We start from the raw sequence: 26,221 nt of genomic DNA on the forward strand, positions 1-26,221 counted from the left end.
TAGGGGTGGGATGGGATGATAGGACAGGATAGGAGAGGGTGAGATAGGATGGGATGGGATTAGGATGGGATGGGGTAGGATAGGATAGGGGAGGATAGAATAAAATGGGATGGGATAGGAGGGGATAGAATAGGATGGGATGGGATTAGGATAGGATGATGGGATGGGATGGACAAGACAGGATAGGATAAGGAGGGATGGGATAGGGTAAAACGTGATAGAACAGAATTGGATGGGATTAGGATAGGATAGGATAGGGTGAGATAGGATGGGATGGGATTAGGATGGGATGGGGTAGGACAGGATAGGGTAGGATAGAATAAAATGGGATGGGATAGGAGGGGATAGGGTAGGATGGGATGGGATTAGGATAGGATGATGGGATGGACAGGACAGGATAAGGAGGGATGGGATAGGATAGGGTAAAACGGGATAGAACAGAACGGGATGGAATTGAGATAGGGTGGGATAGGATAGGACAGCACAGGACAGGGTAGGATATGGGGGTATCTCTTATGTGGAGTGGGTCGGAGTGCAGAAGGAGAACGGATGGAGAGCAAAGGTGGGGAGATAAGGTGGGGCGCTGAGGGCATAGGGGGTCCCTAAGGGCAAGGGGGGGCGCTGAGGGCATGGAAGGGGAAGGTATAAAGGCATGGGAGGGGGCTCTTAGGGCATGGGGGGATCTCTTGCGGGGTGTCTAAGGACATTGGGGGGTCTAAGGGCACGGAGCGGGGATCTAAGGGCAGCGGGGGTCGGGCGCTAGGGGCGTGGAGAGGGGCACTAGGACCCAGGGCGGCCGCTAGGACCTGCGGGACACGACTCGGGAAGCCGAGACCTGGCGGGGGGGCGCTAGGACCCGCGCAGCCCCGGTCCCCTCCCCGCTGCGGGCCCCGAGCCCCTCCCAGAACTACACTCCCCAGCACGCCCCGCGCGCTATCCCCGCCCTCCTCCTGACGGACGGCGCCGGGCGGCCAATCAGCTCGCGGCACCGGCGGGGCGGGGCGGCCAATGGGGGCGCGGGGCGGGCGGCGGCGGGGGAAGATGGCGGCGGCGGCGGCGGGCCGGTGGCGGCCCGGGCTGTGGCTGCTGGCCGCGGCCGTGGCGCTGCGCCTGGGCGGGCCGCGGGCGGAGCAGACCGAGGAGCACCTGAAGCGGGAGCATTCGTTATCCAAACCGTACCAGGGTCAGTGGGACCGGGACCGGGACCGGGATCGGTACCGGTACCGGGAACGGCACCGGGGGTCGGCGGGGCCCGGTACCGGGGGTCGAGGGAGGGGGCCCGGTACCGGGGGTGTGGGGCCCGGTGCTGCTTTTGGGGTGCTGGGGTTTGGGGGTGCCCGGTACCGGGTTTTGGGGTACCGGGGGGCGGTGGGTGCCCGGTACCGGGGCTTGGGAGGTCCCGGTGTGTGGTTCTGGGGTGCCGGTAATTGGGGTACCGGGGTTTGGGGTGCCCGGTACAGGGGTTTAGGGTACCTGGGACCGGGTTTTGGGGTACTTAGGGTCGGGGGGGGGCGGTATTGGGGGTTGGTGGGGCCCGGTACCGGATTTGGGGTGCTGGGATTTGGGGTACCGGGGTGTTGGGGGGCCGGTACGGGGATTGGTGGCACCGCGTACCGAGGATTGGGGTGCCTGGGTTTGGGGGGACCCGGTATTGGGGTTTGGGGGGGGCCCAGTGTCGGATTTAGGGGTCCCAGCGCTGGGTTGAGGGTGAGGGGATTTTGGGGGTGCTGGGATTTGTAGGGTGCCCGGTGTGGGGCTTTTTGGGGTGCCCAGCACCAGGATTTGGGTGCCCCGTGTGTGGTTTAGGGGTGTGGGGATTTGGGGTGCTGGGGTTTTGGGGCACCAAGCACCGGGTGTGGGGGCGCCTGGTACTGGGTTTTAGGATGCTCAGTGCAGGGGTTTTGGGTGCGGCTTTGGGGCAGCCAGGTTTTGGGGGAGCTCAGTGCAAGGTTTTGGGGTACCTGGGCCCAGGGGGTTTGGGCGCCCAGTGTTGGTTTTGGTGTGCTGGGGATTTGGGGTGCCCGGCGTAGGGATTTAGGCCACCCGGTACTGCATCTTGTGTGCCTGGTGTGTGGGTTTTGAGTGCTGGGGACTTTTGGGGTGCCCAGTGTGGGGGGTTTGGGGTGCCAGGTTTAGGGTGCAGGGGCTTTGAGGTTCCTGGTACCAGGATTTGGGATGCCAAGTTTGGGGTGTGGTGATTTTGGGGTGCCCAGTGTGGGCATTTGGGGTGTCAGGGGTTTTGGGGTGCCCAGTGAGGGGGATTTGGGTGCCTGCTGCTGGGTTTGGGGTGCTGGGGATGTTGGGTGTCTGGTATGGGGATTTAGGGCACCTGATACTGGGTTTTGGGTGCCTGGTGCGTGGTTTTGAGGTGCTGGGAATTTGGGGTACCAGGGTTTTGAGGTGCCCAATACTGGGATTTGGGATGCCCAGTTCTGGCGGTTTGGGGTGCCTGGTGGGGGTGTTTTGGGGTGCCCGGTGCAGGGCTTTGGGGCACCTGCTGTGGGTATTTGGGTGCAGGGTTTTGGGGCTACCTGGACCCTGGAGCTTTGGGCTGGCGGGCTTTTGGGGTGTGCCAGGATTTGGGGTGCCCGGTGGCGACCGCGTGTGTGGGCCGGCAGGCGTGGGCTCGGCCAGCTCGGGGCTGTGGGACCTGCAGGGCAACGCCATGGTGATGCCGCAGTACATCCGCCTCACCCCCGACCTACAGAGCAAGCGGGGCGCCGTCTGGAACCGCGTGGTGAGCCCCGGGCTGGGGGGGGCAGCGGGGCCGGGGGGGGGCTGGGGGTACCCCCCGTGGGGTGGGGTAATGGGGTGGGCGATGACAGGGTTCAGAGAGGGAGGTTTTGGGGTCAGGGGGCAGGTGGAAGGGTTTGGGTGTGGGAAATGGGGTGAATTTGGGGGAGTTTGGGGGGTTGGGGGAAGGGGGGGCGGAGCTGGGGGTGTGGGGTAGTAGTGGTTGGGGGATTTTGGGGAGTTGGAGGATGGGTGGGGGTCAAATTAGGGCAATGAGGGAGGTTGGGGGGGGCAGGCCAGCAGGTAGGAGGGAGTTATTGGGGTGTGGGGGTGGTTGGGTGGGGGGGGTCTGGGGTAAAAGGTGGGGGAAATGGGGGGGGAGGAGGGCGAGGGGGTCGGTGGGAATGGGGCTGGGGGCAGCAACACTGAGGTTTGCAGTCTGGGGATTCCTGCGTGGGCTGAGCCCCCTTTTGGGGTGACTGCTCTGAGGGGGGGGTCTCAGCGTGAATCTGGGGGGGGGTCTTGGGCTGCCCCATCCAGAGCCGTTCCTATAAAACACTGAGGGAGGTTTGGGGTTGGGGTTTTTGGTGCTCTTTGCAGCTCCCACAAATATTGCTGCCTGTGCGAGGCTCAGCTCCCGCCGGGCTCATCGTGTGCTGCGCCCGTTCCCGCAGGGAGCTCGTTTGCAGCTCAAGCTATAATTGGCTCGGCAGCAATTAGGAGCAATTAGGAGCGGGGCCATTCCCCACACCCCTCCAGCCGCCCATTCCCTAGGCACAAGTTGCCGACCTCGCTGCGAGCCCGGAGTTGTTTCCTCGGCGTCTTATAGCCCTGGGCTACAACCGAGTCCCTCGGCCTAATGATGTCCCTCGGGGTTAATTAAGAGATTAATTATCCTCGCTCCCATCTGAAGCCCAGGGAAACGGGGAGCGCCCACGGGCTCGGCAGGGCTGTGGTGGTGGTCGCTGCCTGCCCCTCGGTGCAGGGGGGCGTTGGGGGCTCCCCGATTTCACGCCCTCGTCCCCTCCTCCTGCAGCCGTGCTACCTCCGCGACTGGGAGCTGCAGGTGCACTTCAAAATCCACGGGCAAGGCAAGAAGAACCTGAACGGTGACGGCTTCGCCATCTGGTACACCAAGGACCGCATGCAGCCAGGTGAGAGCAGCGGGGCCCTCAGGACGGTGCCGGGTGCTGGCCGGGCTGCCTCGGGAGCCCTCTGTGGAATTGCAGCGCTGTGGGGCCCGAGGGCTGCTTCCCCTTCGTGCTGGCAGGCCAAAAAGGGAGTGACCGCCGTGGGAGATGCGTGGTGCTGGGGTTTGCAGGGTCTCTGGGAGGCTGGAGCCTGCTCGGCACCGTTGGGGCTTGTTTGCCTTGCTCGAGGCGTGCAGGGCGCTGTGCCTGGAAGCGTTGGGGCTTCAGCTCGATAGGGACTGGGCTGGGGAGGAAGCTGGAGCCTGGCTCAGCGCAGGGCAGGGGATTTAACCTGTCCCTCTGAGCGGTGCCTGCAGCACCGAGGGTCTGTGCGCTCGTTTATCCACACAAGGCTGCGTGGAGCCCTGGAGTGCCCGGCTCTGCAGGTGAAGCCCTGTTCTGCGAGGTGACGTGGGCACTCGCGTAGCATCAGGCAAAAGCTGGGGGCAGAAGAGCCCTCCCCAGTGACCCCCTCAGCCTGTGGCCTGGGTCTCCCTGCCACCGTGGTGTCAGCAAGCCTTTGCATGCCCTGACCCTCTACACCTTTCGAATTCAGCTTGCAGGGGGTTTCCCTCAGTGATCTGAAGGTAAACTTGTCTCTGTGCAAGCTGGAGAGCGCCAGCCTCACTACCTGGCACAGAGAACGATGCAAAGGAACGCGTGACCAACCCTGCCTGGCGCTGCGATGCCTTCCTTGCCCCGTACCATCACCAGCAGCCCGTTTTATTTCTTCTAGGACCTGTCTTTGGAAGCAAGGATAACTTCCTGGGCCTGGGGGTGTTTGTGGACACCTACCCGAACGAGGAGAAGCAGCAGGAGGTGAGCGAGGGGCGATAGCTGGCACCGTGCTGCTTGCAGGGTGGCACGGGCAGCGCTGGCCCAGCACCCAGGTTATGGCTGGTGCAGCCCTTCAGCCCCACGGCGAGGTGTGGTGGCCTCGGGCTCCTGACACGGAGGCCAGCTGGCTACAAGCAGGCGCTGCTCAGCTTCCTTTGCGCCCTTGCCCTCTCTGTGTCGTTGGTTTCCACCCAGGGAAGCGATAACTTGGGTAGGTGAGAAGCTGCGGGGTGCTTCTGTCGTCAGCTTCACCCAGAGGAAAAAAAATCCTGGGGTAGGAGAAAATTGGTGGATGGTGGATCTCATCACCTCTGCGTGGCGAGCTCCTGCGCTTTCTGAAGGCTGCTGGCAAGCAGCAGTTGAGGGGAGGCTGTGCCACGAGCGTGGGCCTTGTAGACCTCAAGCAGAGCAGCAGCCAGCCCTGCTGCAGGGCACGCAGCGTGCCTGTGCCGTGTCCCTGAAAGGTGCCCGTCTGCAGACCTTTGGGTTCAGGATGCGTTGTTTGTTTGCCTGGGGTTTATTGGTTTCTGTGGAGAAGAGGGCGCAGAGGCAGTTAGAAGCGGGCTCCACCCGTCCCGATGCTGGAGTCAGTTTTGTCAGCCCAAAAACAAAGCTGGCCCTGCCCCTACTTCCAGCTGCCCCTAGAAAACAGGCGTTGTTTTACCGTTTCACCCCAAGACGTTGGCACCAACCACCCCACAGCACCACCGTTACTCTTCACTGCGGTCCCCGAGGGACCGGGGGCACCGTTTGGATGTGCCCTGACCTCGGAGCTGCTGAGCAAATGTTGAGCAACCGGCGGCTTCTGGTCAGGCGTTGCCAGCAGCCTGCCCTGGCGCGGGGCTGGACTTTGTGCCCGCAGCAGCTCCCTCCCGTTACCGGCACTGCTCGGGGACTGCCGTGGCACTGGGTAGGTGAGGGGTGAGGCCGTCCTCTTGACGTGCGGGGCTGTGGCCGTGCTTTTCTGGGGTAAAGAGGCACAGCAGCTCTTCTCTAAACAAAATAAAATCATTTATGGGACACGTACGGCTTAATAGCACAGTCAGCAGCTGGAGGGGCTGCCCTCCCGCCCCCGAATGAGGAAGGACAGAGGTGGAGGAGCGCCAAGCAGGCAGTAACGGTGCGGGGGCTTACGGCTGCTTTTTCTCCTTTAAAAGTGAAAGAAGAGTTTTATTACTGAGGGAAGGGGGCAGGTGGCTTGAGGGACCCTTGGGAGCTGTTGGGGAGCTGTCGGTCACGGTCAGTGTCAGCGCCTGTGCTCGGGCACGTGGCTTTGTGCAGGAGAGCGGCTGCGCTGCACGGTGAGGAGCAGAAACGTGCTGCACGAGGGGGCTTCTGCCCAGCCGTGCTGCTTCCTCGCCCTGTGCCCCGGGATTTGGGACCTGGCCCCTACAACCCCCCTCTGCCTTCAGCCCGCGCTAGGCAGACAGCGTGCTGAGCTCTGCAAACTTCCCAGGTTGCGAGTTAATCCTAAGCTCTGGTCCGTGACCATTTTGCTTCTGTGCTCTTTCTTGCTTTGCGATAACCCTGGACTCGCAGGCTCAGAAGAGGAGGTACAGCCCGGGAAATCAGGTACTTGCTCTTGCCAACCCACTCGTTTCCAAGCTCTTTGGCTTCGCCTCCTTTCCCCGTGAGGGAATTCCCTCATCCGAGCTCCAGAAATCCCCGTGCGAGCAGGGAGGCAGGCGTGGGAGCTGCTCTCCATGCCAGCTGCTCGGTAGCCACGGCTGACCCAGAGGAGGAAGGCTGGAGGGTGGCGAGGGATCGTGGTCAGCTGCTGAGCCCAATTTGGGGAGGCACAGACGGGGGAGTGAAGGAGTTTGGGGTGCGCAGGGTGGCGCGGCTCTTCACCCCGCAGGTGTGCCGTGACGCTGGCACGGAGTGGGCAGAGCGGTGTGGGGGGGAGAGCCCCAAATTCACCCCCGGCCTTGCCCCCGCAGCGCGTCTTCCCCTACATCTCTGCCATGGTGAACAACGGCTCGCTCACCTACGACCACGACCGGGACGGGAGGCCGACCGAGCTGGGGGGCTGCACGGCCATGGTGCGCAACCTCAACCACGACACCTTCCTGGTGATCCGCTACGTCAAGAGGAGGCTGACGGTGGGTGAGGATGGCCGGGGCCGAGCGGGCAGCCCCCAGCCCCCCCGGTGCTACCACAGCCTCCTCTCCTTCAGGTGATGATTGACATCGATGGCAAGCACGAGTGGCGGGACTGCATCGACGTGCCGGGCGTGCGCTTGCCCCGCGGGTACTACTTCGGGACCTCCTCTGTCACTGGAGACCTGTCAGGTACCGCCACGGGGCCCTGAGTGCTGCTTCCCGAGCAGCTCTGGCAGGACTTAAGCAGCTTTGGGTGCTGGAGGTGCAGCTGGGTACGTGGTGGTGCTCATGGATGTGCCCGAAATCTCTCCGTGCTTTAGGCACCCCCAGGCTGTGAGTGGGAGCTGTGGTTTTTCGTCTTGCTGCAGTTCCCTAGGAGGCAAAACCCCGGTCTGGGTGTGCTGTGCCCCCGAGCACTTGAGCTCCTTCTGCCGCTGGGTCAGGCTGACAGTGACACCCAGACGGTGACAGGGACACGGCCAGGCTTCAGCCAGCATCTCAGAGCAAGCGGTGGAGAAACGTGAGGGTCCACCTCCAAAATGTGAGCCCTGGGAGGCGTAACACAGAGCAAGCACTGAAAATCTCCTCCTGTGCTCTCCTGGCTCGACCCGTAGTGGCTGGGCACGGCCCAAGGGCGGTGCTGGAGGGAGCTGCACCCCGGGGGTTAAAACACGGGGGTGCTGTGCTGCCTGTCCGGGTTTAGTTCACGTAACACTTTGGATTTCCCAGCCCAAGAGTGGTGGTGTTGAGGAGGGGACCAGCCAGGTGTGTCTGGAAGCAGTGGTGCAACCAGGGCTGATGGAAATCAGGTTTTACAGGGAACCAAAGCCCTCTGCTTTGCTTTTCTCACTTCTAGCAGCGCTGCTTTGGGGTGCCGGGAGGCCTGAAGTTACCCCGCTGTGTCTCTTTCAGCAGGTTTTAGCCCCATTTCGAGTTATGCCCCTACAAAAGCTCATTGATGGCCAGCGGCCGGGCCCATTGTTGGCTCCAACAAAAGTTCCTTTTCTTTCTCAGATCTCTGCCTAATGCCCTGGGAGCTCGCAGGCTGGCGTGGAGCACTCGCCTTGTCCCACTAATAACTCGGCAGTCACGAGCAAAGGAAATAGGGGCCATGTGAGGCTGGTTCTAACACGCTCTTTTTCGGGTGGCTGAATGCTTTGGGGTCAGATGATCTCCCGGCCTGGGCTGTTGTTTCTCGGTTTAAGTAGCTTAAAGCTTCCCCTTGGCAGTGCCGGAGGAGGGCCCCGTGCTGGGCGCAGCTTTCAGCCCAGCGTGGAGCCTGCCCCGAGAGGTGAGTCCTCCCCGTGGCAGGGGACAGCCGGTGGCCTGGGGCTGGTGCCCGAGTTGTAACGTGCCGCGGTGCCACCGGTGGCACTCAGATCCCCGGCCGGAGCCGTGCCGGGCGCCGACACCTCAGGGCACGTCTCTGCTCTGCTTGCAGACAACCACGACATCATCTCACTGAAGCTTTACCAGCTGACGGTGGAGCGGACGCCGGAGGAGGAGAAGCGGGACAGGGAGGTGTACCTGCCCGTGGTGGACAACCTGAAGCTGCCGGGCAGTAAGTGGGGGCAGGAGGAAGGACAGGGGCAGGAGGACCTGCGGGCTCACGGAGCAGAAGGCGCGGCGCCTCACCAGCAAACCAGCCGAGCTCCAGCTGGGGTCAGGAGGCCCGTGCCCAGATTTCTCTCACCCACTGCGACACAGTCTGGGTCACAACCTGCCCTCGTTTGGCACAGGCGTGCTTGGAGGAGAAGCGCTGCCTTCCAGAGCGTGCCAGGCTACCCATGCTCATGGCATCACCAACACGAGCTGTGCTGGGCTGCCCAAACCTCACAGGGGCTTGGACCCTGGTGGTGTTCACTCCTGTCCAGAAATGTCCCCCCCTAACGTGTCCACTGGCTGCGTTACGAGGCTCTCACCAGCCTGCAGGGCTCCCAGAGCCTCATTCCCAGCTACGGGAGCTCTTCCCACTGGTTTTGTGTCCTTCCAAACGAGCTCCCTGGAGGAATAACCCATGGGCAAAGCAGTGGGAGGGCGGGGGTGAGCCAATTGCCCAGCTCACAGCCGTTCTTCTTCCTTTGTCTCGCAGTGGAGGCGCCGCTGGAGCCCATGAGCGGCCTGGCTCTCTTCTTAATCGTCTTCTTCTCCCTCGTTGCCATCGTCTTCGCCATCGTGATCGGAGTCATCGTCTACAACAAGTGGCAGGAGCAGAGCCGGAAACATTTCTATTGACTTGGGAGCCTGCCTGGGATGGCCCCCCCATAGCCACACCCTGGCCCCCATCCCAGGCTGGCCAGAGCCCGATGGACCTGGTCCCGCAGCGGGGTCCCCGGTGTCCCCAGAACCCCAGCGGGGACGGCCACCACTTGTCATCGGGCTCCAGGACCCCCCCGATGTGAGCGGGGACCCCCAGCACAGCAGGGCTGGGGCCGGGTGCTGCGGGGACGGAGCCGCTGTGCCCTGAGGGCTTGCTGGGAGCAGGAGCCCCGCTCTGGGAGCTGTTTGGGGCTGGGCTGTGGGGTTCTGGCAGCGCCCAGCTCCCTCTCTGCTGTCCGGGGAACTCAGAGGTCACCACCTCGGCTGTGAAATCCCGGCTGAGAGCAACGCAGCGAGCGGAGCCCGGCCGAGCGCCCTCGTTCCTTGCCAGGCTCCGACAGCAGCAGCCCCTCTGCAGCGGTTTCCTTTCCAGGAGGGGATTGCCGAGCTGCTCATCCCCCCCCAGGCTGCTTTTTAGGCCGTCTTTAGAGACCGGACTGCTTTCCCTTGGTTCCTCGAGCTCCCCCCACCACCGCACAACCCCTCCGTGTCCCTTCAGCCTCCCCTGTTTGGTGTTTTGGGGCTGCTGACGGATTTCCTGATCCCCAGCAGCTCGAGCTGGCAATCCGCCTTCCCCCTGGGGGCTTAATTCCCTGCTCCCCTCTTTCACCACCCTTTTGCTGCTGCCTCTGGGGGCTCAGCCCCTCTCCCCCCTCCAGCATGCCGCTGCCCCCGCACGCCTCCCGCACCGGTGCTGTCTGCATGCCCGTGTCGTGGCTTCACCGGCTCTCCCCAGGGCTCCTGCTCGCTGCGTCCCGACCCCGCCGAGCTGCGCGGGCCTCTCGGAGCCGCAGCTCCTGCCCTGCAGGGAGCCGTGGTTTATTCCTACCTCAGCGCCTTCTTGCTGTGTTTCTCTCGCCGGCGGTCGCCAGAAGGAACAGCACGGCCGGTTTTGCCCCCAAAAAGGACGGGGTGGCCACGTTCCACCCCCCCCGGAGACCACATCGAGCTCCTGTGGTCGCTTTTTCCCAGAGCGAGGGGTGGTGGCGGGGGGTCCCCAGAGGGACCCAGGAGAGGGGAGAAATGAGGTCAGGTTGTCCCAGGAGCATCCCAGCACCTCTGGGCACATCCAGATGGTGAATCTCTGCAGCACCCTCCTTGCTGGGGCAGGGCTGGGAGCCGTGGCCTCTGCACCCCGCTGCTTCCCGGGTGCTTTCTGACCCAGCCCGGGGAGCAGTGGTGGTTTTTTGTTTGTTTGTTTGTTTGTTTTTTTGTGAGCAACCACTGCTTTTTTGGCACAATGCTGCCGCCGGGGTAGGTGGAAGTTTTTTTAGAAGTGCCCAGGCGTTCTCGTGGCCTGAAAGGACTATTTCTGGCGTTTTGCCTCCGTATTTTTTTGCCTGATGACCAGGAGTGAAATGCGTGCACCTCTTCCCAGAGCTGTTACTGGTGTCTTGGAATAAATGTTGGTGTGTGTGACACGGCCGTGCTCCTGGAGGTGAAGCCAACAGAGTCGGGGGACGATGCTTTTCCCGTCACTTGAGTCCTGTTTTATTGAAGAGGTGACTTTGGGGGGGTGGCAGCCCCTTGGTGCTCCCCCCACCCAGTGTCCTCGTGCCCTGGGGGTGTCCCCAAATCAGGGCTTGCTTGCAGCAGCGCTGAAGGGATGCCAGCCTTGGAGAGGGTTCACCAGCTTCATGGCCAAGTAACCCTGCGGGGGACAGAGAGGGGAGCTCAGGGGGGGCTCTGGGGCTGGCAGAGGGATGGATCGGGGGGGGGGGGGGCTGCGCTCACCGGTGCGGCGTAGATGAAGGTGAGGATGAGGGCGAGGAGCAGCAGCAGGGCCAGCCCCAGCACGATGCGGCAGCGGTGCCGCCGCCAGAGGCCGTAGCGCAGGCTGCGCAGCGGAGCCTGCAGCCACAGGAACGACCCCTCCGGCCGCCTGCAACGACACCCAGCTGGGGGCACCCGCTGCCACCCCCCCGCACCCTTTTTTTTTTGGGGTGGGGGCTCAACCCGGGGCCTTACAGGGGTGGCTGCAGGGCCGGGTACATATTGGGCTCCTCTCGCCCTTTCCCTGCCGGCCGCTCCTCTGCCTCCTTGGCCTTCAGCAGCTCCAGGCTCAGCTCCAGCTTACCCTGAAGGGGGGGGGGGGGGTGGATTTGGGAGGTGGGGGCCAGGATTTGTGCCCCCCTCTCATCGCCGCCCACCCTTTTTCCCCCCCATCCTGCCCTACCGACAGGCGCCGCTTGCCACCCTCCTGCACGGTGCAGGGCCACCAGCCCTTCACCCGCTTCTGCCGAAAAAGGGAGAGGTGGGGGGGGCCCCGCGCCCCCCGCCAGGGCCAGCGGCTCGGCCGCGGCGTCAGGGCACAATCCTGGGGGCGCTGGGCTGGCTGCGGCAGCCGGCTGAGCTCCAGCTCCAGGACACCTGCATGGGGGGGAAAAAAAAAAATGTGGGTGCCCCCGTCACCCATGGGTGCCCCTATCACCCATGGGTGCCCCCCTCCGCCCCAGCAGGCGCTGGGCAGGGAGCTGGAGCTGGGGTCTCACCCAAAAAGTCATCGGCCGTGAACATGTCGTTGTCCCACACTTGGAGGATGAGCTTGGGGGGCAGCTTCTGCACCGTCTCGTCCAGGCTCCAAAAATGCTCCTAAACAGAGGGAAGGAAAGCGGGGGTCATGCCCGGTGCCCCCCCCAGCCCCATGCCTGCCCCAAAGGGACCCCGGCACCTTTCGGGGCAGGACGCAGAGCCGCTCGGCCGCCAGGTACTCGAAGGAGAAGACGAAGCGCCAGTTGAAGCTGCCGTCCCCTTGCAGCGAGCGGTAGTGCACGTCCGTCCTCTGCCTCTGCTCCTCCAGCCCGTCCAGCCACCTGCCGTGCCCCGGGGGGACGCGACGTGGCTGCCACCCTTGTCCCCATCCCCGACACCGGGTCCCCGGCGGTGGCTGTGGCTCACCCGGTGACGTAGATGTCGCTCATCCTCTGCCCGGCCACGTTGGTGTCCCTCAGGTCCACGTCCCGCGTGTTCCACACCACGCAGCGCAGCTCGTACCTGGAGGGGGACGGGGACAGGGACAGGGACGTGCCACCTCCCCCCCCCCCCCCCAGGATGTCCCTGTCCCCCGGCGGGGTGCTCACCTCTGGGGCTTGCGGGGGGTGATGTCGACGGGGGGGCCTGGGGGTCCGAGGCTGGCGGGGAAGACGTCCACCCACATCTGCACCTTGCCCTGCACCGAGGGGCAGGGGGACGCTGGTACCAGCACCCCTTGTCCCCTGTCCCAAGGTGTCCCCAGTGTCCCTGCCACCTGCCCCCAGCATCCCCCCTTGGCCTGGGGTCCCTGTCACCCCAGGGTTCCCCTTATCCCCCCAGCACCCAACCAAGTCACCTGAGTCCCAGTTGTGTCCCAGGTACCTCTTTATGGCACAGGGTCCCTGTCTGTCCCTGTCACCCCAGGGTCCCTGTTGTGCTCCCCAGCATCCCTTTATGTCCTAACGTCCCCATCACCCTTGGGTCCCTCCCCACCCGTGTCTCCATCACCCCAGGGTCCTTCCTTATCCATGTCCCCATCACCCCAGGGTCCCCATCGCCTCTCCTGCTTCAGCATCCCTCCCTGCCCAGGAGCCCCTGTCACCTCAGGGTCCTTGTCACCCCAGGGTGCCCACCACCCCCACCGCCATCCCTCTGTCCCCGCCGTCCTGGTGTCCCCACCTGCTCCAGCCCGGGCTGGGTGCTGTTGTAGAGCGTCCGTGTCTCGAGGTGCTCGGGGACGAGGTGACAGGCGCGGAGCACGTGCAGGGCCAGGCGCTCCCGGGGCGCCCCGGGGTGCCGGTGCGCGGGGGGGGCCGCTCTCTGCAAGGCCGAGCCCTCGCACCACCGCAGGGGCCCCGTGACCCCTCCCCGAGACCCCCGGACCCCGACCCACCGAAATGGCTGAGCAGGAAGGTGGAGCACCCGAAGGTGACGGCGGTGCCGTCGGCGCTGAATTCGGGTGCCGGCAGCCCCTGGGTGCGGGCGAAGTGCTCCAGAGCCCGGCTGGGGCTGAGCTGGTCCCTCCAGCGCCCGGGGCCAGCGCTGCGGGCACGGTGAAGGGGCTGGGGGCCGTGGTGTCCCCTCCCCAGCTCCCAGTGCCCCTTGTTGTGCCCACCCCATAGCCCTGAGCCCCCCGATCCCTTTATGCCCATCGTTGTGCCAATCCCATCTCCCTGTGCCCACCCGATCCCCCTGTCCCCTCTCCCCTTGTGCCACTGGCAGCTCCCTGTGCCCATTCTGTCCCCCTGCGCCCACCCCACCCCCTTCCATGTGTCTGTGGGACCCCCCACCCCATCTCCCTGTCCCCAATTCCCCCATGCCCATCCCTGTGCCAGCCCCATCCTTGTCCCTCTGCACCCATCCCCTTGTACCTACCCTGTCCTCATCTCCGTGTGCCCACCCTGGTGCCCACCACCTCCCATCTCCTTGTACCCATGCCATGCCCACTGTCCCCAGCTCCTGTCCCCAGCCCTGGGACCATCCCCATGTTCCCCTTCATCCCCATCACCTCGTGCTCACCTTCCCATGCCCTCCCCATCTCCTTGTCCCTATCCCTTTGTCCCCATCTCCTCATCTCCATCCCCTCTGCCCTCCCCCTCTCATTGTCCCCATCCCCATGTGCCCACCCTGTTGTGCCCTCCCCATCTCCTTGTCCCCATCCCCCTGTGCCCGCTCCCTCCCCATTTCCCCACGTCCCCACCTGTCCCTATCACCCCGTCCCCACCCCAGGTCCCGGTGCCCCCGCTCCGTGCCCATCCTGGGGCACCCACGTGCGGTACAGGCGGGGCAGCCCGCAGTGGGCGCGGAAGCGGGACAGCAGCCGGTTCTCCAGGTCGATGGTGGTGCTGCCGATCTCCTGGTCGGGTGGCAGCAGGTCGTAGTCCAGCAGCGAGACCCGCAGGTCCTTGTCCAGCGGGATGGTGGCCGTCACCTCGAACATCCTGGCAGCACGGCGCCGTCAGCCCCGGGGACCGGCACCCGCGGGCATTGGGACACCCAAGGGCATGGGGACACCCGAGGGTATTGGGACCTACAGGCATGGATCTGCCAGCATGGGGACTTGGTGACACGATGGCCTGGTGGTATGGGGACCCACCAGCACGGGGAATGGGGACCTCCTGGCACGGGGAGCTGCTGGCATGGGAAATGGGGATCTGGTGGCATGAGGGTGTGCTGGCATGGGAAGTAGGGCAGGAGAATGGGGACCTAAAGGCCTGGGGACCTGCTGGCCAAGGGACTTGGTGGCACAGTGACCTGGTGTTAAGGAGACCCATGGGCACTGGGAATGGGGCATCTGGTGGCACGGGGACCTGCTGGCACGAGGGGTAGGGATGTGGTGGCCCAGGAGCCCTCCAGCATGAGGAGCAGGGACCCAGAGACATCGAGACCTGAGGGACCGGGGACGTGGTGGCACGAGGACCTGACAGCTTGGGGACCCAGTGGCACAGGGACCAGGTGGCACAAGGAATGGGGACCCACCAGCACGGACCCTCATGGGACACCTCGCCTCGGTGCCAGCCTGGTGCCACCCAGCAGTGGCAGTGCCACTGAGCCACCCGCGCTGGCCCTACCTGCCGAAAACGGGCTCCACGGTGTTGGGCACGTACTGGTCCCGCTGGCCCAGTGTCTTCGTCCCCAGCGAGACGCGGACGTAGGGGTCACACTGGCAGCATCGGGGGGGACATCAGGGTGACCCAAGGGGACATGGGGTGCGGGGGACATGGGGGTGGCCTTACCAGCCCATTCCGGTCACGAGGGGACAGGTCGAAGGCGCGGACGATGTAGACGCGCACCAGGCACTGCTGGGGCTGGCTGGGGGGCAGCTCCTGGAAGTGGCGCGGCGGGGGGGGCACCCCGGGGTCCTCGGGCAGGGGGTAGAGACAAAAAAGCCCCTGGAGGTGGGGGGGGGACAGCCCGGCTGTGCACCCCGAGGTGACCTGGTCCCGTGTTTGGGGTCCCCATGGGACGCCGGGGGCTCTCACCTTGAACTCGCCCACGGGCACGGGGTCCTCCCCAGCCCCCAGCGGCCCCCCCCGGCTGGTAGAGGGGAAAGGTCTGGCAGAAATCCTGCAGCCCTTCGAATTCGGGCACCGCCTCCAGCTCGCAGCTGTAGACCTGGGGGCATGGAGGTGGCTGGTGGGGCTGGCCCTGTCCCCATCGCTGTCCTCATCCTTGTCCCTATCCCCAGCTCAGCCCCATCCCCGTCTTGGTGCTTCTCCCCACCCAGTCCCTGTCCCCTTCTTTGTTCCTGTCCCCATTCCCAGCCTTGTCCCTGTCCCCATCCCAACTTCCTTCCTGTCCCTGTCCTTGTCCTCTTTTTGTCTTCATCCCTGTCCCCATCCCAAGTCTTGTCCCCATTCCACTGCCTTCTTCATCACCGTTCCATCTTTGTCTCCATCCTGTCCCTGTCCTCATCTCTTCTTCCTCCTTGTCCCCAGCCCAGTCCCTGTCCCCTCCCATCTTTATTCCTGTCCCTGTCCTCGTCTTGTACTCGTTCCTGTCCCCATCCCCATCCCTGTCTCCATCCCATCCCCTTCACCACTTTCCCTGCCCCTGTCCTTGTCCCCATCCTGTTCCCCTCCCAGTCTCCATCCCTGACCTCATCCCCCTGCTGTCTTCATCCCTGTCCCCATCTGAGTGTCCCCAACCGTCCCTGTCCCCATCCCCATCATTCCCATTGCCACCCCATCTCTGTCCCAATCCTCCTCCCCATCCTATTCCCATCTGTCCCCATCCCTGTCCTTGCCCCCTGCCCCGGCTCACCTTGAGGCTGTCCCTGTGTGTCCCCCGGTGGCTCTTTGTGGTGTCCCCCATGGCCGCATAGAATTTACTCCACCAGTCTCCTTCATCCTCATCCTCTTCCTCCCTCTCCGCAGCCTGGTGGGGAGCAGGGTGAGGCGGGGAGGGGTGGCCCCGGTGCCCTTGGAGGCCCCGTTCCCGTGCCCACCTTGTCCGCAGCCCCCTTCTCAGCGGTGACCTTGGGCAGGATCTGTGGGGAGCGGAGGGGATGCCTGGGGAACGGGGGTGGGGGGCCGGGGACCCCGCTGTGGGGCCAGCGCTGCCGGGAATGGGTGAGGGGGGGGCAGGGGGGGACTCACCTGAGCGAGCCTGTCCCAGGCAGCGGCTGTGCGGGGAGAGGGGAAAGAAATCATCCCAGAGAGGGGAAGGGATGGGGAGGGATGGGGAGGGATGGGGAGGGAGGGGGAAAGATAGGAAGGAATGGGGAAGGAATAAGAAGGGATGGGAAGGGATGGAGAAGGGATGGGAAGGGATAGGGAGGGATGGGGGAGGGATGGGAAAGGGATAAGAAGGGATGGGGAAGGAATAAGAAGGGATGAGAAGGACTGGAAAGGGATGAGGAAGGGATGGGAAGAGAGGCACAAGGGATGAGAAGGGAGGTACCAGGGATAAGGAAGGGATAGGAAGGGGAAGGGATGGGGAAGGGATGAGATAAGGGTGGGAAGGGATGGGAAGGGGTGGGGAAGGGGTGCAAAAGGATGGGATGGGATCGGAAAGGGAGGTACCAGGGATGGGGAAGGGGCTACCAGGGAGAGGGCAGGGATGGGTAGGGACAGGGCAGGGCTGTACCGGGACCAAGGCTCGCCAGGGGGGCACCGTGCCCGTGCGGCTGCCCCCCGCCGTGGGGCTGGCAGCAGAAGCGCCCCAGGCCCCGCACGCACGCCTGTCCCAGCTCGGGCCGGTACCCGAACCCCTGCGTGTCCAGCACCCGCAGCCGCAGGGGGGGCACGTACTCCTCCTCCGCCGGCAGGTGCTGGGGACAAACCTCGCCGTCACCCCGGGTGCCGCCAGCAGCACCCCTGGGTGGGCTGCCCCCCCCCCGGCCCCCCGCCCTCACCAGCGGCAGCAGGAAGGCGTTGATGGGGAAGTTGGGGTTGGCGGCGAGGTCGGCGATGGGGGGCGTGCGCAGGACCTGGCCCCCGCACTGCACCTCCAGGCTGGGGGCGCGCACGGGCAGGGGGGAGCGGCCGCGCAGCCCCCGCAGCCCCCACGCCAGCACCTGCGGGGGCCCGCGTGGCTCCTGTCACCCCCCGGCATCCATTTGCCCCCTGCCCTTGTCATTGTCCTGTCTCCATCCTTTTTTTCATCACTGTCCTTGTCCCCGATCCCATCCCCTTCTTCATCGCTGCCCCGTCCCCTCTGTCTCCATCCCTGACCTTGTCCCCATCCCATTTCCATTTCCATGTCCCATTCCTATTTCCCCACCCCGTCCTGATCTTGTCCCAGTCCTGTGTCCATCCCAGTCCCCATCCCATCCCCATCCCATCCCCATCCCAGTCCCCATCCTGTCCCCATCCCTGCCCTGTCCCCACCCACATCCTTGCCCCCAGCCACCCCGTTCCCCCTCAGACCTCCCCCCCACCCCACCTCCCTCCCTGTCCCCATCCCCATCCCCGGGGTCACCTCGAGTGCCACCAGCCACAGCAGGGGCCGGATGCCCAGGGGGACGCTGAAGGTGCCGTCCCTCCACGGGGGGGTGCTGAGCTGCGCCAGGGCCCCCTCCTGATGGGGTTGGGGGGCACAAGAACGATGGGGACAGGTTCCGGGTACCCCCTCGCCTCCCCCCCGCTCACCCCTCACCTCAGCCTCGTGCAGCAGCTCGAAGGCAGCCAGCAGCTCCCCCGCCGGCCCCCCCGGCCCCTCCAGCGGGTAACGTCGCAGCCGGGGGGGCTGCCGGCACCCCAGATCCAGCCACACATGCGGGGTGCACACACACCGCCCCAGCAAGCTGCCAGCACCCTGCAAGACAAAGCCAGGGCGTGGGTGCCCCCCACCCATTGGTGCCCAGCACCCATGGGTGCCTCCCCCCCCTGCCGTACCTCTCCTTCTTTGTCAAACACCTCCACCACCACGGCCGGGGGCTCGTCGCAGACCCCCCGGGGGTCCCCGTAAAGCAGCACCCGGTGGAAGAGCAGCGCCTGGTCCCAGCGGGGGTCCAGGGTGCGGGCGAGCACCCGGGTGCTCTGGCTGACGTGCACGAAGGACACGTGGGCGACGGGGTCTGTGGGGGTGGCACCCACCGTCAGCACCCCGGGGTGCCTGCTGGGGGGGTCCGGGGTGCCGGGGAGGGTGGCAGGGGTCCCACCTGCCGTGGTCTTGGTGCCGTGGGGCGCCAGCTCCAGCGCCTGGAAGAGGTAGCAGCGCAGCTGGAAGTAGCTGGGCCCTGTGGGAGAGGCAGGGGGTGGCAGGGGGTCCTGTAACCCCCCCCCAGGACCCTCCCCTCCTGGCACCCCGGGGCTCACGCTGGAAGGTGCAGAGGATGAGGGGCATGGGCTGCTGCGGGCGCCCCCGGCCCCCGGCCCCTGATGCTGGCTGCTCGCCCTCCGGCACCGCCGCCTCCGTGCCCTGCGGGGTTGGGATGTGGGGCAGGGGGTCAGCCTGCCCCTGCTGCCCCCATGTCCCCCTGTCCCTGCATCCCAACGTCCCTGGGTGCTGCTCTCTCCATATCCCGGTATGTCCACGTTCCCTTGTCCTTGCATCCCCCATCCATAAATTCCTTTCTCCCTCCATCCCGTCCTCCCGTTGTCCATCCCTCTGTCCCCCCTCCCTCCGTCCATTTGTCCCTACACCCCTGTCCCTCTGCCCCTGCATCCCTGTCCCTCCATTTCTCCGTCCCTGCATCCCTCTGTCCCTCCCTTGATCCCTCCCTTTATCCCTGTCCCCCCATCCCTCTGTCCCTACGTACCTCCATCCATCCATCACCCCATCCCTTTCCCCTTTTTTCTGTCCCTCCATCCCCCCACCCTCACAGCCCCCTCCCCAGCACCCCGTCCCCATTGCCCCCTCCCCAGCTCCCCCTTCCCGTGCCGGCAGCCGGGCGCTGCGGTACCGGGGAGCCCTCGAGGAGGAAGAGGGGGGCCACGGACGGGGGCTGCGATGGCACCATGCGCCGGTGCCAGCAGCGCCGCCGGCACAGGTCCCCGGTGCGGGGCCGCAGGTGGAAGCGGCAGCCCCACAGGGTCGCGTACTCCCACGCCTCGTCCGGTGCTGGTGCTTCGGGGCTGTGCTGCGGGGACACGAGGCACGCAGGGGACGGTGGCACAGGGAGCGGGTGGGGGTGCTCAAGGCACTGGTGGCCAAAGGCTCGTCCCCGCCACCTCGTCCCTGCCACCCCCTTGCTGTCATCCCCATCCCGTCACCCCCATCCCTGCCACCCCCATCCCCGCCACCCCATCCTCAGCACCCCCAACCTTGCATCCCCATTCCTGGCACCCTCTTACCTGCCACCCTGTCCTGGCCACCCCATCCTTGTCACCCCCGTCTCATCACCCCCTTCCTTGCCACCCCATCCCTGCCATCCCATCCCTGCCACCCCATCCCTGCTACCCCACCCCTACCACCTCCACCCTGTGACCCCCATCCCTGCCACCCCCATCCCTGTCACCCCGTCCCCGCCGCCCCAACCAGCTGGAGGAAGGTGGCCACGTCCTGCTCCTGTCCCTGGGTGCCGGGCTCCCTGTGGCGGGTGCGCAGCCACCGCCGACGCCGGTGCGTGTGGTACGTCTTCTCAGCGGGGTGCCACGCCAGCGGGGGGCTGCCGGGTGCCGTGCTCGCCCCGTACTCCCAGCCTGTGTCACCCGGGTGTCCTTGTCACCTCTGCCGCCACCTCCCTCCCCACAGTACCCGCTGGGGACGCCCGCTCACCAGCCTCATCCACGGCCCCCGCCATGTCCACCCGCCAGCTGTCGGTGACGTGCCAGCCTTGGGGACAAGCCACCTCCTCCTTGGGGGGCACCGCCGCACCGGCCTGCATCGGGTGGGAGCTGAGCACGATGGTGCCACCCCACTGGTGGCATCCCCAGTGTCCCCGTGTCACCCCTCACTCACGGCATCGGTGTTGGCTACGGCGGCAGGTCCCCAGTCCCCGCCGGGCTGCCGGCTCTCGTTCTCGTACACCTCCTCCAGCACCTCGCCCAGGTTGGCCTCGGCGTCCAGCAGCAGCCTGGGGACAGGGACAAGCTGGTGTCACCTCCCCGTCCCCTCCAGCTCAGCGCAGGGTCCCCAGGGTGCTCACCGCCGCTGTGGCTCCACGGCCCAGGGTCCATCCCAGCGCCAGCCCTTGGGGGGCCGGATGCGGTGGCAGGGCAGCCCCGCTTTGCCGGTGATGTCGGAGAAGCCGGGGCGCCCCGGCAGCCCCCTCCCGCTCCACTTGCCCAGGAGCTTTGTCTGGTTTTCGTACTGCAGCGAGACCAGGGTGGGGGGCTCAGAGGGACGTTGGGGATGTCCCAGTGTCACTGTGTCACCGTGTCCCTCCTGGTGCTCACCGTCTCGGCATAGATGTGCAGGGTGCCCTCCAGGCACCGCGGCAGATCCCGGCTCTCAGCCACGCGCCCCAGCCACAGCCGGACACGGAGCTGGGCATGGATGTGGCCCGAGGCCTGGGGGACATGGGGGACATGGGGGGATATGGGGTTATGGGAGACGTAGGGGGACATGGGGGACATGGGACTTAGGGGAGATGTGGGGGATATTGGGGACATGGAAGACAGGGGGGTTGTGGAGGATATGGGGGATGTGGGAGACATGGGGGCACATGGGGGACGTGGGGAGATATGGGGGATGTCCGGGACATGGAAGATGTGGTGGGGACATGGGAGTTGTGGACGGACATGGGGGACATGGGGAGATATGGATGGGGCACAGAGGGAACAGGGAGGGGACATGGAGGAGACACAGGGGGAACAGGAGGGGCACGGAGGGGATGTGGAGGGGACACAGAGGGGACACAAAGGCAGCATGGAGAGGACATGGAGGGGACATAGATGGGGCATGGAGGGGAGATAGAACGGAACTGGAGGGGATGTGGAGGGGACATAGATGGGACTGGAAGGGAAGCGAAAGTGACATGGAGGTGACATTGATGAGACAGGGAGTGACACAGATGGATGTGAAAGTGACAGGGAGGTGACAGTGATGGGACACTGAGGGGACATGGAGGGGATGTGGAAGTGACATGAAGGTGACACTGGTGGGACACAGAGGAGACACATGGAGGGGACACAGAGGGAACACGGGGGGGAGGTGGGACACCCACGCTGCCCCCTACCCCCAAGAAGAGGGTCTGGGTCCGGCCGCAGAGCCTCCCGCAGGCGGCACGGCCACGGGGCGAGAACACCAGGCAGTGTGCGGGGACACGGGCGCAGGCCACCCGCCGCGGCCCGCTCAGCAGCCACAGCAGCACGTCGGGGACACCGGCCTGCGGCTGAGGACGGGACGGGGCTGAGGGCAAAGCCCCAGGGCCGGGCACCGGAGAGGGGCCTCGAATTTGGGGCCTTCCCCTCACCTCAACCGCCAGCGCGGCCACGCGGCCTAGCCAGGCCTCGGCCTGTGGTAGCAGCGCGGCCCAGCCGCCATGGGGGGGGCTGGTGGTCGCCGCGGCGGCCATGAGGTGCAGAAGGTGCAGGCGGGCGGCACGCAGCTCCACGTCCAGCGGTGTCTTGGGGATCTGCGCCTCCAGCACTGGCAGCGCCACTCTGCGGGATTGGGGACACCGGGATGGGGACAGCGGGGGGCACGCCGGGGGTGCTTGCCCATGGAACTGCCTTGTTTTGCACCAAAATGCCACGTTTCTAGCCCAGAAGTGTGCTGGTTTCCAACAGAATTGTCACTTTTCCACCCCAGAGATGTCGTTTCCTCCTAAAATGTTCCATTTACACCCCAAAAGTGCCTGATTTTCCCCCATATATGCCCCATTTCCATCCAGGTATGCCCCATTTCCTCCCCCAAGTGTCCCATTTTCCCTTAAAAATGTCCTATTTCAACCTAAAATGTCCTATTTCCACCCCAGAAGTGCCCCATATTCTCCCAGAAATACCCTTTTTACCCACAGATATGCCCCATTTCCCCCCACATGGCTCATTTCTACCCCAGAAATTCCCCTTTTTTTCCCGGATATGCCCGATTTCCCCCTAAAATGCCCCATTTCCCCTGCCCCAGAATTGTCCTGTTTCCCCTCAAATGCCCCATCTTCACCCCAAAATGCTCCATTTACCCATAGATATGCCTCATTTTCCCCCATATGTCCCATTTCCACCCCAGAAATTCCCTATATTCTCCCCAATGCCCCATTTCCCTCCGAAATACCAATTTTGTCCCCAAAGCACCCCATTTTTATCCCCAATTAACCCACTTTTTCCCTTCAAGCCCCATTTCCCCCCCAAATCGCCCCAGTGCAGCTCAGCGGGTGCTGGGTTCCCCTCCACGTCCCACCACCAGCACCCTGGGGGCTGCTGGGGGTCTGCAGGTGGGGATGTCTCAGGGGTGCTGCACCCTGGGGGACCCATGGGCCACCCATGGGTGCTCACCTGCAGTCCCGCGCCAGCTCCCGGAGCAGCCTCCTCCCGGCGTCCCCGCAGGTGGCCGTCCCCGCGTCCCGCAGCGCGGCCACATTTCCCTCCTGTGGAGCTCACCGCTGCCCAAAAACTGCCTGCTCTGGGTGCTTGCCCCCCACCGCCCCCACCCATGGGTGCTCACCAGCCTCTGGGCCATGTTCTGCAGCAGGTTTGCGGCGTCCCAACGGTGGCCGGCGTCCTCCCAAATGGAGGTGACGGCCACCACCGGCTTGGCGTCGTACCAGGGCAGGTAGTGGTAGCGATTGCCTGCGTCCACAGCGGGATCAGCACCCAATGGTGACCCGGGGGGGGGGACAGGGGTGTCCCCTGCGCTCACCGTCAAAGAGGGGGTGGCCGTGGGGGGTGGTGGAGGCGGCGGGGCGGCACGTGGGGTCACCGGTGTCCCCGTAGTTGCCGATGCTGAGCTCGAAGCGCAGCAGCTCGGGCGCAGGTGCCAGCATGGTGGCCGAGTAAAACACCCCGCACAGCCCGAAGCGGCGGCGCCGGGGCAGGAGGCGCTGGGGATAGAAAAGCCAAAATGCCTCAGATAATTATGGCCATTATTGCCGTTAAAAAGAAAAAGCCCCGGCGGTGGCACGGCACCGTGTCCCCACCTGCACACGGGTGACGTCCTCGGAGGCGATGGTGTCCTGCTGGCGCCCATCCGGGCTCCTGGTGTGGGTGCTGAGCTCCAGAAGCACCCGGCCCCGGTACGCAACCCCGGTGTCCTGCAAAATAAAGGGGGGGGGGACAGCTGGGGGCTGGTGTCCCCTCCCCAGTATGGGTGCTGTCTCCCCCCTGCTGCACTCACGCTGGGGGTGCTGGGTGTCCTGGCAGGATCCAGCCGGGGGCCGTAGAAGGGGAGAAAGCTGGGCCCAAAGCAGGGTAAGAAGCCAGAGACCCCCCCTGGGAGCAAAAAAAGGGGGGTTCAGTGAAGGGAACGGGGTGTTTGGGACCCCCCCCAAGGTTGGACCCTGCTCACCTTGAAGCTCGGCGCCAGCGGAGGAGATCTGGGAGAGGTGCAGGGTGGCGGTGCCCAGGACCTTGGCGTGGGACCTGCAGGTGGGCAGTGATGGGTGGGGGGTGATGCCGGGGGCCCCCCCAAATTGGGGAGCACCCCACTTACCCACTGACGATGGCCAGCTCGATGGCATCACAGACGGGAGGCAGCTGCCGGGTGGCAAAATATTGGGGGGGAGAGGAGGGCGTTAATTAGGAGGGGTTTTAATGGGGGTCCCCACCCGGGGGGGGCGCAGGGGGCACCTCACCCGCAGCGGGAAGAAGAGCACCTCGTTCCATGCAGGGTTGGCATCGGGGGGCATCACCCGGGTGCAGAGCTGGGGGGGGGACACAGCCGTCATCCCCTGCCCACTGCCAGCACCCATGGGTGCTCCCCGCCACCCACCGTCTTTCCGGCGAAGCTGGCTCGCACCGCCGCCGCCACGAAGCCCCGCTTGCCGCCGGCCGGTAACACCGACGGGAGGTGCGACCGGGTCGGTTCCTCTGCACCAGGGAAGGAGGACAAATGGGTACGGGGACACCCAGTGTCCCCAGTGTCCCCCGTCCCCGTGGCGCACCCTGGGGCAGGTCCTCGGCGCGGTAGACGTGGAGCTGGAGCGTGGCCACGCACGGGGTGAGCGGCGACGGCTGCAGGAGGTTGGCCTCCACCTCCTCGCTCCCTGCCGGTTCCTCCGGCTCCTGGAGTGGGGGGCAAAAATAACCCCAAATCAAAAATAATAATTAAAAAAAAAATCACGGGTACGCCCCAGGGGGGTCTCGGGGTGCTGGGTGGGGTGCTCACCGCCGCGGTCTCGCCGGCGCGGAGGACGGCCAGGCTGACACGGAGGTAGCCGCAGGATCCGGCCTCGGGGCGCCGGGGGTGCTGCAGGCTCAGCCACTTCCAGCTCAGCCTGCGACCTGTCGCGGGGACACCCGTGTCACCCCCCCAGGGTGTGGTGACACCCCATGGGCACCCACCGCCCCACGGAGGGGGCTCACCTACCGGGCGCGTTGTAGATGGTGCCGACATCCAGCTGCGGGGAAGCAAAAAGGGAGGAAAATGGCTAAAATGGGGTTTTTCACCCCGTTTCCCTGCTGCCACCCTCACCTTGAAGGCGCCGATGGTGGCCTCGGCACGGACGGCCCGGGAGTTGAGCACCTGTGGGGTTGGGGACAATGTCAGCGGCCACCCCATTGTCACCGTCCCCGCAGGTGCCACTGGCCCCGACCTGGATGTGGATGGGCACTGCTGCCAGCTGGATGGGCGTTTGGTGGAAATGCTGGGAAAACACCTAGAATTGGGCAAAACTGTGAGCGCGGTGGCGGGCGGGAGGGGGACACCGGCGGGTCCCCGTCCCCTGGGGCCACCTCGTTGTAGTAGGGGTTGTTCCCCGTGCGGATCCTGGTCCTGAAGCGGTGCTCGCCGATGAGGACCGTCACCACCGGCTTGATGTCATTGCCCTGCAGCTGGTGGCCCTCGATCACCCTCACCCGCACCTATGGGACACGTGGGGACACGGTGGCCACTGTTTGGGACAGCGCCCCGGGTGCCACCGCACCCTTGGGTGCCCTACCTGGAAATCCTCCTTCCTCCCCACCGCGGGCTTAGCGTGGTGGCGCGGTGGCCCCGGTGGCACCCCGATGGCTGTCCCCACCGCCGGGGAGAGGCATGGGGGTGACAGGCGGGGTGCCACCCATCCCTGCTGGGGTGGCACGGTGTCCCCTGCTCCCACCTGGCCGGGGGGGACGTAGGAGCAGCGGACAGTGACAGTGGCCCCCGTGGGACGTCCCCGAGGGTCCAGCAGTGGGAGGTGGCTGAGGGCGAGTGGCAGCCCGGGCTCCTCCGCCAGCCGGCCCAGTGGCACCGTGGTGGCACCCAGGTCCCTGCAGGGGACAGGGATGGTGAGCATGGCCACCCTGGGGACAGCACCCTGCGGTGCCCACCCATGGGTGCCACTCACCCCTGGGGTGCCGGCTGGCCCCAGTGCCGGAGGCGCAGGACCAGGCTGGCTGAGGGATGCAGGGGACGCGCGCCCAGCGGCCACACCAATGTCTGCGGGGCAGGTGACAGCAGTCAGCAGGGTAGCACGAGTGTCCCTGTGCCGCTGCTGGCTGTCCCCGTGCCACGTCACCTCATTCCAGGTGGGGTTGCACTCTGCTGGCACCACCCGGGTGCTCCTGGGGATACCTGGGGGGGACAGGAGGGATGGTGGCAGCACCTTGGGTTGGGGACATTGAGGTGACACTGCCCCTGTCCCCATGCGTGGCTGGCACCGTCCCATCACACGAGGATGCTCGATGCCATCCCATCCCGTGACGATGACAGATGCCATCCCGTCCCACGAGGATGGCCAACCCATCTCATGGGGACGGCCACCGCGGTGTCCCCCTGTCCCCCGGTACCTCTGAAGCGGGCGGACACGTGCACGCCGGGCCCGGCGCCCGTGGCTGCCGGGATGTGGGCGCTGGCCACCAGCAGCCGCAGCATGGCTGTGTCCCCGTGCTGTCCCCGTGTCGTCCCCATGCTGTGTCCCTGTGCTGTCCCCGTGCCACCGAGTGGCTGTCACCATGGCGCTGCCACCGGGCTGTGTTCCATAACGGCACCAGATGCGCCGCGGTGGGGACAGGCAGGGACAGTGCTGCTGTCGGTGGGTGTCCCCGTGTCACCAGGTACCCGTGTCACCCTGTGCCCTGTCCATGCGTGGCCATGTCACTGTGC

The 26,221-nt window shown here is 65.4% G+C and overlaps 2 protein-coding genes across 3 annotated transcripts; one reads left to right on the plus strand and one right to left on the minus strand.

The window, feature by feature from the left end:
* The first annotated feature begins 1,040 nt into the window (after positions 1-1,040).
* LMAN2L (lectin, mannose binding 2 like) lies at positions 1,041-10,600 on the plus strand. 2 transcript variants are annotated; one of them, XM_084302375.1, is made up of 9 exons: positions 1,041-1,183; positions 2,619-2,737; positions 3,770-3,887; positions 4,660-4,742; positions 6,300-6,332; positions 6,701-6,862; positions 6,937-7,051; positions 8,304-8,423; positions 8,955-10,600. In XM_084302375.1, exons 1-9 carry the CDS (start codon positions 1,042-1,044, stop codon positions 9,095-9,097), a joined length of 1,035 nt encoding a protein of 344 aa, XP_084158501.1. In that variant the 5' UTR covers position 1,041; the 3' UTR covers positions 9,098-10,600. The 2 variants fall into 2 exon arrangements, with proteins under 2 accessions (XP_084158501.1, XP_084158502.1); XM_084302376.1 differs by lacking the exon at positions 6,300-6,332.
* Positions 10,601-10,757: 157 nt separating this feature from the next.
* On the minus strand, positions 10,758-25,990 carry FER1L5 (fer-1 like family member 5; the record flags this gene model as incomplete). The annotated part of the gene is given in 47 exon segments (XM_084302338.1): positions 10,758-10,832; positions 10,916-11,063; positions 11,150-11,259; positions 11,358-11,551; positions 11,674-11,773; positions 11,853-11,994; positions 12,080-12,175; positions 12,262-12,350; positions 12,833-12,969; positions 13,047-13,195; positions 13,924-14,094; positions 14,725-14,816; positions 14,890-15,045; positions 15,136-15,165; positions 15,167-15,268; positions 15,917-16,030; positions 16,101-16,142; positions 16,252-16,277; positions 16,742-17,171; positions 17,753-17,911; positions 17,992-18,335; positions 18,415-18,517; positions 19,002-19,178; positions 19,577-19,740; positions 19,817-19,958; positions 20,000-20,114; positions 20,187-20,350; positions 20,437-20,550; positions 21,219-21,374; positions 21,456-21,645; positions 22,477-22,568; positions 22,646-22,770; positions 22,841-23,021; positions 23,118-23,231; positions 23,315-23,409; positions 23,486-23,559; positions 23,630-23,673; positions 23,772-23,840; positions 23,909-24,006; positions 24,081-24,201; positions 24,305-24,420; positions 24,506-24,536; positions 24,611-24,661; positions 24,732-24,794; positions 24,844-24,999; positions 25,077-25,690; positions 25,906-25,990. Coding segments are annotated over 47 exon segments (6,360 nt in total).
* Positions 25,991-26,221: the final 231 nt, after the last annotated feature.

Source organism: Netta rufina (assembly GCF_964035555.1).
Source record: "Netta rufina genome assembly, chromosome: 27".
NCBI lineage: Eukaryota > Metazoa > Chordata > Aves > Anseriformes > Anatidae > Netta > Netta rufina.

Excerpts from the sequence above, each read along its gene's own strand:
- LMAN2L (XM_084302375.1), top strand. The coding sequence starts at position 1,042 with ATGGCGGCGGCGGCGGCGGGCCGGTGGCGGCCCGGGCTGTGGCTGCTG. Across the intron at positions 2,738-3,769 it reads GCGCCGTCTGGAACCGCGTG|CCGTGCTACCTCCGCGACTG; the intron begins GTGAGCCCCGGG and ends CTCCTCCTGCAG. Across the intron at positions 6,863-6,936 it reads ACGTCAAGAGGAGGCTGACG|GTGATGATTGACATCGATGG; the intron begins GTGGGTGAGGAT and ends CCTCTCCTTCAG.